Source organism: Urtica dioica, chromosome 4, assembly GCF_054948205.1.
Source record: "Urtica dioica subsp. dioica isolate 48M chromosome 4, U.dioica_male_clone48M_v1_H2, whole genome shotgun sequence".
Classification (NCBI taxonomy): domain Eukaryota; kingdom Viridiplantae; phylum Streptophyta; class Magnoliopsida; order Rosales; family Urticaceae; genus Urtica; species Urtica dioica.
Genome location: NC_142759.1, coordinates 46,731,117 through 46,745,867, shown reverse-complemented (window position 1 = coordinate 46,745,867; position 14,751 = coordinate 46,731,117). Strand labels below are relative to the sequence as shown.

The 14,751-nt window shown below is 37.7% G+C and overlaps 2 protein-coding genes across 3 annotated transcripts; one reads left to right on the top strand and one right to left on the bottom strand.

The window, feature by feature from the left end:
* Nucleotides 1–685: 685 nt before the first annotated feature.
* On the top strand, nucleotides 686–3,255 carry LOC149401707 (pentatricopeptide repeat-containing protein At4g21705, mitochondrial-like). The gene is made up of 2 exons (XM_089613680.1): nucleotides 686–1,112; nucleotides 1,750–3,255. Exons 1-2 carry the CDS (start codon nucleotides 807–809, stop codon nucleotides 2,983–2,985), a joined length of 1,542 nt encoding a protein of 513 aa, XP_089469806.1. The 5' UTR covers nucleotides 686–806; the 3' UTR covers nucleotides 2,986–3,255.
* A 1,387-nt stretch (nucleotides 3,256–4,642) lies between these two features.
* LOH1 (RNA-binding CRS1 / YhbY (CRM) domain protein) lies at nucleotides 4,643–6,646 on the bottom strand. 2 transcript variants are annotated; one of them, XM_089610963.1, is made up of 4 exons: nucleotides 6,338–6,646; nucleotides 5,919–6,192; nucleotides 5,433–5,840; nucleotides 4,643–5,363 (listed from the first exon to the last, which is right to left on the bottom strand). In XM_089610963.1, exons 1-4 carry the CDS (start codon nucleotides 6,505–6,507, stop codon nucleotides 4,821–4,823), a joined length of 1,395 nt encoding a protein of 464 aa, XP_089467089.1. In that variant the 5' UTR covers nucleotides 6,508–6,646; the 3' UTR covers nucleotides 4,643–4,820. The 2 variants fall into 2 exon arrangements, with proteins under 2 accessions (XP_089467089.1, XP_089467090.1); XM_089610964.1 differs by having other exon boundaries at nucleotides 4,645–5,363; nucleotides 5,919–6,170.
* Nucleotides 6,647–14,751: the final 8,105 nt, after the last annotated feature.

The following is a 14,751-nucleotide window of genomic DNA, read 5'->3' as shown; positions in this document are numbered from 1 at the left end:
AAATACTATTCAAACATCAAATTTAGTCAATATATTATCAACAAACCTAATGTAAAGAGATTTATGGGACACAAAAAGCGCGACAAACATTTTTTGTATTTTCGTAAATATCTCAAAACTTTTGGAAATTGTGAATTAGAGAATACAAAGAGACTTATCCGTGATTAGTTGGATATTATAATTATTTTTTAATGTACATCGTAATGTGTTATTTCAAACTCGTTTATAATGGTTTATATAGTAATTTTGCAATATAAACAAAACATTGACTATGTTATAAATCTAGTTTTGGTTCGACTACTATTTTTAAACATATTAGTAATAATTAATTAGTATTAAATATGATGAAGAGGAAATATCAATCGTGATCTGTATTTTGTTTAAGCTGGTTATACGTTTTATATAAAAGTAAAATGAATTTTAGATATCCAAAATTAATAATCAATCTAGTTTCGTTAATCAGATCTATTTAACTAAATTGAATTTTAGATATCCAAAATTAATAATCAATCTAGTTTCGTTAATCAGATCTATTTAACTAAATTGAATTTTTAGCTTCGCGACACCAAAATTTTAATTCTAATTCGGTTAGACCAATTTGCGGTTTACTTTGGTACAAAAATTGTTGTCTGATATCGTTTTCATTTCGATGTTGTATATTAGATTATTGCCGTTTATTCAGTGTTGTGTATGTCGTTTTTTCATTTTAAAGTTCCCCTTGTAGACTGTTCTCTTCGCTGATTCTTCTCTGTTATCTTAAACCCTAAACCCTAGACGAATACCTCAAACCCCAACAACCAAATCCAATGGCTTCGACGATCCTCAAAATGGCAAGCAAGCTAAGAAACATCTCACATAAAACAACATCCTTAGCGAGTCTGAGAAGATCGCTATGCACAGTCACAGAAACCAGTACCACTTCGAAAGGAAGAAAAACGACCAAACCAAACTTTACTCTTTTATCGAAAATAAGCCATATCGGACACCCGTCGATCAGCATCGTCCCAGATCTCGATCAGTGGGCCATGGAAGGCTCGAAATATAATGCACCGGAGTTGCGATACGTCATAAAGAATCTTCGATCTCGCAGGCGCTTCACCCACGCGATCCAGGTAACGATTCTGTTTTGGTTGATGTTAATCGCATAGGATTTGGTAAATTTATTGTACGAAATGAAAAATAGTTTCAAATGAAGCTTGAGACGAGCATTTGCTTGCGAGAACAGTTAAGGCTTTGTTGGAATTTTTGCTCTTTGTGTGTATATGTGTGTGTGGTTTCTTTAAAGGCCACGCAACAAGATTCTTAACTTACGTATAAGTTATAACTGCATTTGAGAGTTTCTAGAAGGGTTTCAGGATTGATGTATGAAGATGATGAATATAGAATCACAGGAATCTGTGTTTTCAAGCCAAACACGAGATTTCTGCATGTGGAACGTGACTTATTCACTGCATCATATTTGATTCTACTATCCCACTATTGTCTATTGAATTACCTGACTGCTAAAATGTTGTTACTGTAGAAAATATCTCGTTAATGCTGATTACTTTACCCAAACACCTATATAATTGCTAATTTGTCCCACTTATGTGTTTCAACATATTCATTGCATCAGATTGTATGTGGTTGTCGGTAATCACTCGTGATACACGCTCTTCTCTTGCAATAGTTGCAAAAGTATAAGCAAATGTAATAAAAAAGATTATTCAGATTCTGTTGTATATTTATCTTGTGTCCTTGTTTTTGCAGGTTTCTGAGTGGTTCTATAAAAGGGAGGCGAGTGCATTTACATCTGGCGATCACGCCGTGCAATTAGATCTGATCGGTAAAGTCCGCGGTGTGGAATCTGCAGAGACTTACTTTAATAGCAGCATAAGTGGTGTAGGAGACAAAGGAAAATTATATGGTGCTCTCTTGTATTGCTATGCGAAAGAAGGCATGACCGACAAGTCTCTCTCACTTATGCAGAAAATGAAAGATCTGGGCATTGCCGACACTCTCGCTTATAACAGCATTATGATCCTCTACAAGAATACAGAGCAACTTGATCAAATCCCCGGGGTGCTGGTCGAGATGAAGAAGGATGGTGTAATTCCGAACAATTTCAGCTATAAAATATGTTTAGATGCATATGGCACGAAATCCGATTTCGATAACATGGAGAAACTTATCAAAGAAATGGAGAGTCAATCCCACATCCCAGCTGAATGGGATATCTATGCCAATGCAGCCAATCTCTATCTCAAAGCTGGTGAGAGTGAGAAAGCTTTGGCTCACCTCAAGAAATGCGAAGAATTGGTTGGTAACGATGTATTGGGATATAGATACCTAATTTCGCATCACGCGAGTCTCGGTCGTAAAGACGAGGTGATGAGGCTTTGGAAGATTCAAACTGAAAAGCGTAAGCAGATTCTCAATATGGACTATATAACCATGATTAGTTCGCTCGTGAAGTTTGGAGAACTTGAAGAGGCCATACGGATCCTCGAGGATTGGGAGTCATGTTGTCGATTTTACGATTTTCGGGTGCCTAATATCCTTCTTATCGGATACTGTAAAAAGGGTTTGTCTGAAAAAGCCGAGTCAGTGCTTCTCAAAATCATTGCAAAAGGGAAGACCCCGGTTCCAAATTGCTGGTCAATCGTCGCAGCCGGGTATTTGGATGAGAATAATATGGAGAAGACTTTTGAGTGCATGAATAAAGCTCTGGCCTTGGAGTCGGAAAGTATCGGATGGAAGCCTAAGGGGAGAGTAATTACGGCATTATTGGATTGGCTAGTGGATAACAGAGCTGTTGAGAAAGTTGAAGCGTTTATGGACTCTGTGAGGGATAAGAATCCAGCTGATAGAGAGGTGTACCAAGCCTTAATCCGGACGTGTATTAGATTGGGGAAAGAAGTTGATGGGCTTTTGGAGAGGATGAAAAGTGATGGCATAGATGTGGATGAGGACACACAGAAGATACTCAAAGCTCAAGCTGCATAAGAATTGTTCTGACTTGATAGATTTGCTTGGTTGTCGGAATTTTCTTCGTGAGTTTGTATTGACAATGAAGTAATGCACTTGATACTCACATGTTGTGGTGTTTAATCAAATTACGTATTAGAAATCGGAAGGATTATGCACGTAGTTGGTAATTGCTTGTTTTTGTAAGCCATGAAACTCTTTATCGGTTCTCATCTTATGCCTAATGACTAGTTTTGGAAACTAATTATTTCAGTTTTAATCTTTGATTGCATGATCTGGGATCTGATCCTCATTGTTCAAATTGATGCGGTCCCATTAGATTCGAGGAGATTCTCTCATGAAATCTGAACATTGTTGGGTGACAAAATGCGTTGGCTGGATAGTTTGTTTTCTTCTCTCTTTTTGCAGCATCGTAACTTTGAAAGACAGATGACACTGTATGCCTGTGAGTTTGGAGAGCTTAGAAAAACGCTTTAATGATATAATTTGGAAAGGGTTGGTGAATGATTGATTTGTAACATTAATGAAATTGAGGCGCACGATAGCAGAACTACATTGCATTTCTGGTACACAGGAAAATGTCGTGGCTTGAGTTTTTAGGGGAAATGTGCCTGGATACGAGCAACAACCAAGTTTTGGAAACTTTTATAACCATGTTCTACTTTGAGAAATAATCCTTTTCCCAAGTACACCCCTCACAATTTCCCCTATGTTAACTCTTTTCGTTTGCCTCTATCACTCAGGTTATCGTACTGTTATTGGTATATACATGATTAAATGAAAACGAAATATTCTGTTTAATAAGCTTTCTCAGTGTCAGTCAACGTCAACTCGTTTAGCATTCTCCGAAAACTGAAGGCGAGTCACTTTGTTTGAATCACCGGAGACAATCGACCACAAGGCCAGGCCGAGAGAGCCCCTCAAAGTCAGTGAGAATATTGGGAGGCATCGAGACTGGTCTCCTTTCTCACAGCGGCTCTCCGTTCCTTGGGTAAAGAATTTGAGTTTGTTTCCTGGCTTTATGCTGCTTCATGTCCCTCTTCTACATTTGAGTATCAGATTCTATGACGATATCGGCATAAAGTATATTTACTTCACTATAACAGAGTGTACGAAACTTGAATGTATTTGTACAAATGATCTCGCTTACTCCCAAAGTTGAACATAGACCTCTATCATTTGTCCTTCATTCTTTTATACTCTGCTGCATTATTACAATATAGAAGTGTGTATCTACCATATTCACCTTCATTCTCTTTATAATACATAAAAACCAAGCCCTTATTGAGTAACCGCTTTAGTCAATCACAATGGCTTGCTTACGAAAAGTCCATGCTTGTTTCTTCAAGAAGCCTAGTCGAGGTGTATTCTTTTGGAACTTTTATTTATAGGGTGAGAGACCAGAGTACACGACAGCTAGGCTTGTATTGAGCCACAAAATGCGCCAATGTGAGTAAGAACGTGAGGCGTACGAAGACAGTTACGGATTCTTGTGAAAGATATAGATCAGCACAATAGTCACTTGTGTAAACCAGTTCAGCATATTGTTGAGAGAACCAAAGAACTTGTGCGAACGTTCTAACACTTAATCTGTCTGATATTCTGGATGTATAACAATAAATTGAAATTTGTGCACAGTTTTTATTTATCTTAATCACTAGTTCCTTCGATATGAAGCTACCCTAGCATTGCTTTTCCTCTAAATGCAGTTTTTTTTTTCTTTACCCTTTTTGTCAAAGCCAACGGAAAACTCAGAACTTGTATTAGCATATAACTCAGGCTTTTAGCAGGGAAAAAAAACAGTACATTCTTGCAAATCTACCAAATTAATTATGGTGACTAAAATTACATCACTATCTACCACTGGTTTTCTTGAAAAGAGTAGCAGCGCGTAGAAACAGCCGGTCGATATCGTCATAATTATGAGCAAGCCCTTCTTTGCCCGACGATATACCTTTCTTTGAATCAGCCGAGACTCGACGCAGGTGATCCTCGAAATCTTCAAGTTCTCCGTCGCTTTTCACCGAAAGCTTGTCAAATTGTTCCATATAGAGAGGTCTGCGGGCGTTCTCCTCCGAACCTAACTCGGAGTCGGTTTCAAACATATCTGTAAGGCCTTCGGAATCCGAACCCAAACCATCCTCATTGTTGCTCTCGGAAAGTTGATCGCTTTCATATGCTTTTACTTTTGGCTCGTCTGAATTCTCGCCGTGGCATAGCGAATAAGCTTCATCATCTTCACTCTCCAGCTCAGCTTCTTCTTCTTCGACAACACCAGAGATATTTGCAGGGTCGTTTCTTTCCCGAGCTTGTAGTAACTGAAGATCCAACTCTAGTTTAGGTATGTACTTTCTGACCGACCGGAGACCATCTCTATACTTGGATTTATCCAGAGCCTGAGCAGGAAATAAGAGATCAGAAACAGGTTTAGCACCACATATTAATAGTCCGATTTAAAGACTAACCCTCATTCTAGAGAGAGTTTCGCGGGGCCACATGATCTCGGTGGGCGGCTGAGAATAGTTCTTGCCTCGGTACATAATAATGGTGTCCTCTTTGTGGATGTGGAGGACGATCCCTCCGGTCAATCTAGCGAGCTCCTTGGCGATCTCTTTGACCTCTTCGGCGGAGAAGGTCTTGACGATGACTTGCAGAGTCTGGTGCTTCTTCCAATGCAAGTGCATGTTCAGAATGACGCCGCCGTAGATTCCCCGCCGCCCCACCGGAACGTAGTTCCTGCTCTTCATTCCCATCCTCAGAAAGAAGAAGTGCTCCTCCGGCGTCAGTATCTCCGGGTCGTGGGTCGTCTCCGACCCCGCTTTCGGCTCTATCCTCTCCAGAGCCGACGCTAGCTTCTCCTCTTTCTTCTGAGCCTGAAAAGGGAGCGAGGGAGACATTAAAACTAAGCGCTCCTGAGTCCGGCGCCAAAAAGGGTCATTCTATTCATTTACCGATCTGAGTTTGTAGAGGACTTTCTCTTCGGCGGTCATTCTTGCATACTCTTTCTTCTTTCTATGCCGAAGTGACTTGAGCCATTTCACCACGGCTCTCCTTCCCTTCGGCCTCTTCGTTTTCACTTTGGCGCCACTCTCAGAAGAAGAAGAACCATTTGTGGGCTCCGCCGCCACGTCAGCAACGCCAAGACAACGGCCTGACGACTGAATCCTCCTCCGTTGTCCCAAAACAGGCTCATCATTGATAACCTTGCATAACAAATCACCCGAACTATTTCTCTATTAGAAACAAGTTGAACCTACTCGTACCTCTTTTGTGAATTTACACAAATGCCCGAATTCTCTCAGAAACTCTCAAAAGCCTGCTTAAAATTCCAGATTTTTTCTTGAAAAATAGTGAGGAAAACAAGTATTACCAGATTCTGCTATTCAAGGATGGATAAGTGAAGATAGAAATGAAGTGAATACGAGACCGATGAAGCGACAGTGAAGCCAAGGCTCGTAACGCCATAGCGAGCTTAAGATTGGAAGAAAAGCTTGGGGCAATGAATTGGCAATTTGACCGTCCAAGTGCAAACGATTGCATGTAGTAGTAACTCGGTAGGGCTGTTATCTCCGTGAGACTTCGTTGCTTGTTGGCGATTCCCAGGACCTTCGCAGCCGGAGGTTGCAAACTGGCAATGGCATCAAACCCTTGTGGGTTTGAGTTTTCATTTGTCGTTGGTTAGCATTCAAATTTGACCTTATTTTTAATGCTTTATCGATTATTTTTTTAATACAATAAGAATCATAAATTACAATTTTTCTTTTAGAAATTTCATTAAATAGACTCATTTAAAACATCTTTATCTTTAATAACGAAATATTAAAGTTGAATAAATTAATAAATAAACTCATCCTATCTCCTTTCTCTCCTCTCTTTTCTTCACGGAAATAAATATGAGAAATTGATAAATACGCTAGTTTTTTAAAACTCAATTCTCATTGTCAACTAAAACACGAATTTTGACAAATCTTATAATAAAAGTTAGAGAAATAAATATGATACGATTCTCACATTTAAAATATTTTTATCAAAGTGTAATATTAGTAATCATATGATTATACCTGAATAACACAAACATATATCTAAACGTTCATATTCCAATAGATAATCATATTCATATCTACATAACAAAGAACATTAATGCATAATTCGCAGATTTCCGAGCATAGCGTGGACTGCGTGGTGGAATTGGACAAAGTTAACCCATTACACCAAAAAAAAAAAAAAAAAAAAAAAAAAAAAAAAAAAAACCCCTTCATCCATCACATGTTTTCATAATTGTAAAAAAAATAAATACAACAGTAAAATAACCCCAACACAAAAACACACTTTTTTTCAAACAATTGTCTAAAGCGACATCATTAGTCTAATTAATACGCACATAAACACAACACACAAACAAAAAAATTTCACAACTGTAAAGAAAGAAAATAAAGCTACAACAATAATATAATTTGCACATAAAACCAACACACAAACACAGTTTTTTTTCAGAATTGTAAAAAAAATAAATAAATAAAACATGTCATTCATTATAACTAAATTAATTTTAACCATTCAAATCAAATGTCGCGTGAGATCAATCCACTCGCAGCAAATGCCTTAAAAAAAAGAGTAATGCTATTTGGCACAACTCACGAATTGGAACGATCCACTCAGAAGTTGACACGTGGATGTTGGTGGACACATCAGCAATTTAAGCTACAACAATATTCTTCTCCATTACTAAGCCAATTACTCTCCTAGCTTTAGGCATCCGGATGGGTAGTTTTTTTTTAAAAAAAAAAACAAATAAAATAAATGCTAAAAAATATCACATCATGGTTGTTGCTCAAACTCACTTCCAAAGCTAGAGAGTGGCATACACTCACATGAAGAAAGTGGAGTGTGAGACACACTTGCTACATTTCGCATTTGTTTAAAAATGAGTGGGGCCCATTCGTTTTGCTAGAGCTATTGGCTCTATAGAGCTACTTTGCTTCACTAAGCAAATAAAAAAAAGTGCAATAATTGTTAAACAACTAGCTTTAATTTTTCTAAAATTGCTAGCAAGTCCTTTAATTTCACCATTGGAGTTGCAATAATTGATCATGACACGTTTCTCGAAGGACACGGCAGAGCGGACGGCGGAGCTCGACGTTGACGAACCATATAGCGCCGCACAGCCCTTCCTTCGAAGTGGTTGAAGCTCGATCCCTCAGGATAAGGTTTCGCGAGGATGGGAGGGAGTATATCTCTGCGGGTAAGCTTGGATGCGAGTAGATCTGGATGAGAAACATTGTAGAGAGAGAGAGAGAGAGAAGGTGGGCTAAGAAACATTAAAGAAAGTGGGTCTGAGAAACATTAGAGAAAAAACAAAGAAATAGGTTATAATGTTAGTAAAAAAAAATATATATTTGTACATTAGGCTCACTAATAAAATTGTCCAAATTATGATTTTAGTTGATTATGGGAAATGTGCTTGTAAATGATAATAAATCCTTCCATTTCTCAATAAATAAGTGTGAACTCGACGCTCAAACATAGAATTTGTCACTCGCGCTACGCTCGAACGCACAATGAGACGATGCAAACTTGACCCCCGCACGGGACAAGAGTGTCTAAATATTGGAGCCTTTGACGGTTTGAAAATGCAAGTTTTTATATTTTAAGTTATCTTAATACTTAGAGCCTTTGATGGCTGGAAGATAAGGTTTTATATTTTAAAATTTAAAGTTATCTTAGTACTTATGATTCAAGGGGGAGAATGTGGAAACTACTTTGGGAGACAATCGAAGCAAAATGGTATGGATATTTGTGGTCCACCATGCTCACCGACACAAAATCACACATGACAAAGAACTCTCTTCCAATTCAACACCATTTTCGTGGTCTATGGACACCATATGACCACTATCTTTGGGCCCTAGTCGAATAGATTTTTACTCATACTGCCCCAATAAATCTAAAAGCTGATTGTGGAAGAAAATTTTGCCAAAGTGAAAGATTATCATATAATTTTTCATCGCAAAAGCCCCTAGGGAGACCGTGACAGACAACGGGTCACAATTCACCTCGACGCGGCTCAAAAATTCTGCCACTAATGGAAACTTCACCTTAGTAAGTCCAACTTACGATATTCACAGGGGAACAGATAAACGGAAGCAATAAACAAAACACTCATTATTGCTTTAAAAAAAAGGCTAAAAGGGAAGAAAGGGAGTTGAAAGCTATCAGGAGTACCTCTCCTCGATGAGCTACTAGAGAAATACCATTCTCATTGGTATGTGGCTCAAAGCACCGGTCTGCAAAAGAAGCACGGCCAAGTATGGTATTTGGGCTTGAGGATTGAATTTCATTTCTGGGAATTTTATGTGAAAAGTCTACATGGGCTTTTCTTGTATTTTCATGAACAATAAAGAAACATCTAGAAGCATGTTTTAGAAGAGATTTTCGCGGCCACCATCAAAAGAAAGAGAAATGATTTTGTGCATTGATGTATGAAGAAACTTGCCAAAATGAAAAGAGGAAACAAATTTATAGCATCAAGCTATTAAGTTGGACGGCCAAAAGAGAGAAAAATAGAAGAAAAAAAAAAAAAAAAAAAAAAAGGAAACAAAATTTCAGCCATGGTATTATTGTGATAGGAATGGGAAATAAAAATTGTGCTCATGAATATTTGATATTCAATAGAAAAAGAGGAAACTGCCTCTTCAAGACAACCTCTTCTCCTATAAATACCACACCTCATTCACAATGTTGAAACAAGTTTTTTGGTTGAGACTTTCTCTCTCTAGCTTGGCCGCCCACTTCTCTCTCCCTCTCTTCTTCTTGCTCTTTTGTTTTGGCACCTAGCTCCTCATTAGACCGAGCATTTTGTATTAGCTCTTTGGCTCTAAGACTAGTTCTTGAGTCATTGTGCTTAATAGTGCCCACACACTAAATCCTTTCTAAACTCGAAGACTCTAGTGGTAGAAACTATCGTAATTACTCGGATTCAAGAAGACACAAGGAGACAAGCTAAGTGGGGAGACGAGCGATTCAACCTTTCCAAAAGCTTCTCAACGCTCAAGCTTCAATCAAGGTTGGTACCGAGTGAAAACTCATTATAGTTTTTTCTTATCACATGTTCATGCACTTCGTCTAGGTAGTAAAATCGTTTTACATGTTTTAAAAGAATTTTTTATATTCCGTCGCTTGCTAAAAGCGATAAAGTATTATTAATCCTAGATCTATTCCAACATAATATCAAGGTGCTTAGTCTTGCTATGATGAACATGGTTCTTGGAAATATTGATAGCACTAATATTATTGTAGTACGATGTCATGACATCTTGAGGAATATCATACTCATCAAGTATTTGTTTCATCCACAAGAGTTTAGTGCAGCTACTACTTGCATCAATATATTCTGCCTCTGCAGCTGATAGAGACACATAGTTTTGTTTATTGCTAAACCAAGGGATGATGTTGTTACCAAGAAAGAAACAACCACCTGAGGTGCTTTTTCTGTCTTCGGCATTTTCAGCCCAATGAGCATCACAATATCTAACAAGAGTGGAGTTTGTATCAAAAGAATACAGAATGCCAAAATCAATAGTATCAGCAATGTATTTTATGATATGCTAAACCTGATGAGATGGCTAACCTTGGGGTTTGCTTGATAATGAGAAAAAACTCCAACGTAGAAGGTTATGTCAGAGAGGCCAACATTAAGGTAAAGTAAGCTTCCGATCATACTTCTATACAGACTTTGATTACCAGTAACTCCCTTCTCATCCTTAGAGAGATTGACATGAGTAGCAACAGAAGTACACTTATGAGATGCACCGTCAAGACCAAACTTCTTTATGATGTTTTTAGTTAAAGATCTCATCCTCCATTTGCTTGATCTGGAAATTAATGAAGCAATTTAACTCTCCCACTATGCTCATTTCAAATTTAGCTTACATATGTTGGATAAAATGGTCCACCATCTTTGTTGACATTCCTCCAAAAACAATGTCATCGACATATATTTGAGATATCATGAGATTTCCTTTTTTTCCTTTTTCACAGAGAGAGTCTTGTTGATTCCTCCACAAGAATAACTATTCTAAACAAGAAATTTTGTGAGTCTCTCATACCAAGCACGAGGGGCTGCTTGAGACCGTAGATAGACTTTTTGAGCTTATACACATATTTAAGAAAGTTTGGATCAACAAATCCCTTAGGTTGTTCAACATACACTTCTTCATTCAAGTACCCATTGAAAAATGCACTTTTTACATCCACTATTACAATTTGAAGTGAAGTTGTCACGAAATACCAAGCAATAATCTGAGGGCTTCTATACACGCAACGGGAACAAAAGTTTCATCAAAGTGTACTCATTCCACCTGAGTGCATCTTTGTCCCACACTTCATTTCTATCGAATTCCACAAGTTCCTATTGCATAGAATTTACCCAGAATTCCTCATCCATTGCTTCATTAACATTCTTAGTTTCAATCTTGGAAGTAAAGTACACATTACCGATCATCTTCATGTAGTTGACTCGGTCTTTTCTCCGAGTTTGTATACCTTCATCCAAACTGCCAATGACTTCATTAACAAGATGATTTTTCTTGACTCTTATAGAAGGACCTCTGCTCTCAATGTTACTTCCTCCTTCTTTATCAAAATTACGATGATCAGAGAAGAGTTTCAACTCATCATCAATGTCCCTTGACTTGTTTACGACATCATTCTTGACATATGTACTAACAAGAGGACATCCTCTTCAATAGAGTTCACAGCAATATCAGGATTATCACTGACCACCACATTAATAGAATCCATCATAGATTTAGTCTGCTTACTAAAAACACAATAAACATGACTATTTCTAGAATATCCGAGAAAAATACATTCATCACTCTTAGGTCAAGCATTCTTCGTTGATCACGGTCAGCAAGGATGTAGCAAACTAAATAAAAGATATGAAAGTAGCGAACATTGGATTTTCTTCCCCTTTAGATTTCATAATGAATGATAGTAGTACCCGGACGAATGGTCACTCAATTATGAATATGACAAGTAGTGTTAGTTGCTTCAGCCAAAAATAAAGAGGAAGATTTTTTTAGCCAGCATCATAACTCTTGCCATTTCTTGTAGCATACGATTCTTTCTCTCCACTATTCCATTATGCTGAGGAGTTATCAAAGCAGAGAACTCATGAGACAGACCTTAAGAGACAAAAATCAAAAAATCTGGAGGTTTCAAACTCTATTCCATGATGACTTCGAATTCTGACCACATTCCCAATACTTCCACCTTTTTCCCGCTGAACCTTATTACAAAAAGCTTCAAAGACAGTAAAACTATCATACTTCTCACGAATAAAATCAACCCAAGTGTACATGGAGTAGTTATCAACATAGATGAACACATATCTATTCCCTCCAAGATTTTCCACATGCATGGGACCCATGAGGTCTATGTGAAGAAGTTCAAGCACATGAGAGGTGGTAAGATGTTGCACCATCTTATGCGACGTCTTTACTTGTTTTTCGATTCGGCAGTCACCACATATTCTTCCTTCCTCCATCTTGAATTTAGGAATGCCAACAATGGCCTTTGCAATTATGATCTTCTTCATACTTCTCAAATTAAGATGGCCAAGTTTCTGATGCCATAGTTTAGCTTCTTCAATCTTAGAGATGAGACAAGATTGAACTTGGGAATCTTTACTGGGGGACCACATGTAACAATTGTCAGGAGACCAAGTTCTCTTCATGAACTTGTCATGTTGCTTGTTAGAAACAATGCAGTCCTCATGAGTAAAGTTAACAAACAAGTTTTGATCACAGACTTTACTAAGACTGATGAGGTTAACAGTAAGACCATCAATTAATAAACCGTATTTCAAGCAAGGGAGACCATGATGATTAAGGTGGCCTTTGCCAATATTAGCTTTTACATCGTCGCCGAAGGTCACATGATAATTTGAGTAAGCCTTTATGTTGGTCAGATAGCTTCTAACACATTTCATGTGGCTGGAGTAACCACTATCAAAATTTCGATCTTCATTGGTTGAAGCACGAAGAGAGGTGTAGGCAATATTAGCTCGATAATCAGGCTTGACTCTCCAGACTTTGCGGTTTTCTAAGGCTTGCACATTCTAAGGTATATGAGAGAATTGAGCACGATGAAGATATCTCCCATAGAGATGATAGCAAAAAGGAAGAGTATGACCATGACGAGCACAATAGTGATATTGTATGAGTGGAATGGCTTTGATTATCTTTGTTTTGATCTCAAGTGTGTTTGAGAGAGAGAACTTAGAAAGAGAAATGAGAGCGAAAATTGGCATGGATTGGCCGATAATTTTTTTTTATTTCTTAGAGAGAAGTGGCGATGAAGAGGGTGTATTTATAGAGTTTTTGGAGTTGTTGAGGGTTTTGGAGTTATTTATGGGGCCTAGCCGAGTTTAGCCCAAAAATGGTGAGAAATGTACTTGGGGTTGGCAAAAATACTTCTCAGGTGGAAAGGAAATCGATTTTTGCGGGATGTCCACGTCACTTGGGCAAGCTTGCAGGCAGGGAGGCAAATGTCTAGCGGAAGGATTTGGGCGGGAGGCTCATGCCATTTTACCCCAACTGGCGGGAAGACAAGGCAAGCGGCGCACACCCGCGCGGAAATAATTCCCGCAACTTGGCAGGCACGTGGAGAAGCTCGTTGGGCGCGTCGCACGCGTGGGAAGGCTGGAGGGCTGGCTGGAAGCAAGTATTTGACATAATAGCTAGGCTACCTTCATTTTTATTTACCTTACATGAAAATGTAAAATACCACTTGACAAATTAACAACACAATATATATTCTCTCACTTTGCTCTTCATATCTCTCTTTAAATCTCTCGTCTTAAATTATTTATGTTCAAAGTGTTCTTGGTTTTAATTATCGTTTCGGTTTTTACAATGTATTTATAAAAGACGGCACTATTGGTCTATTTGTATGTACAGATTGATTGATTGGGTTTTTTTTCGCATACCGGCTTTGTTGACTTCAATATGAATCGACGCGTTTTATATCCATAATTATTAGGGTGCATTAGGTATATAGTCATACTTACACTTTTACATTATTATATAGCCAACGTTTCGTAAATCTTAAATAAATTGTCGATTATCGATTCAGTTAGAACAATAAAAAAAATACATTACATGAAAATCCACGCCCTTTGAATTTTAGACAAACAAGAAATCTAAAAAGAAATTGGAAGAACGAAGATTAATCAAATCCAAACCAATTCACACACACACTTGCGTGGAGCTATTCTGATACAAAAGGATCGGAAATAAATTATAACATGAACATCATAATACGAACTTGGGACTAATCTGCAAAACCATGATGCGGATTAAATAAATTAAAACCATTTCATTAATTTTTTTTTTTAAGAGAAATAATCACTTCTGACCAAATCCTAACGTTTGGCTTTGGATATATCCCATTCACGATCTTGCTTGGTATGGCAATTTACTTGAGAACAATAATCAAACAAAGCAATTTGAATCATTATGTCTTTACACGATAATGGATAGAACGTTTGGCCCAAAGAAAACCGGACTGAGTGTTGAGGCGCTTGAGTAGAACTTCCTTTTCTAGTATTTATTATTAATGTTCTGTTATGTATTTTGAATTAAGAACAAACATCAAAAATAGATTATAACAAACTATAATTCATATATATTCAGCAGAACCATGAACCAACCAATTCATCTCCCCATAATTTGATCTTTTTTTATACCTATTCTCTGGTATTAGACTCAAAAGTAAGCGAAA

Bases quoted from the DNA above. Each gene is read 5' to 3' on its own strand.
- LOC149401707 (XM_089613680.1), top strand. From the start codon at position 807: ATGGCTTCGACGATCCTCAAAATGGCAAGCAAGCTAAGAAACATCTCA. The intron at 1,113-1,749 runs GTAACGATTCTG...TTGTTTTTGCAG, and splicing joins GCTTCACCCACGCGATCCAG to GTTTCTGAGTGGTTCTATAA.
- LOH1 (XM_089610963.1), bottom strand. From the start codon at position 6,507: ATGCAATCGTTTGCACTTGGACGGTCAAATTGCCAATTCATTGCCCCA. The intron at 5,841-5,918 runs GTAAATGAATAG...CTCCCTTTTCAG, and splicing joins TCCTCTACAAACTCAGATCG to GCTCAGAAGAAAGAGGAGAA. The intron at 5,364-5,432 runs GTTAGTCTTTAA...TTTCCTGCTCAG, and splicing joins AAACTCTCTCTAGAATGAGG to GCTCTGGATAAATCCAAGTA.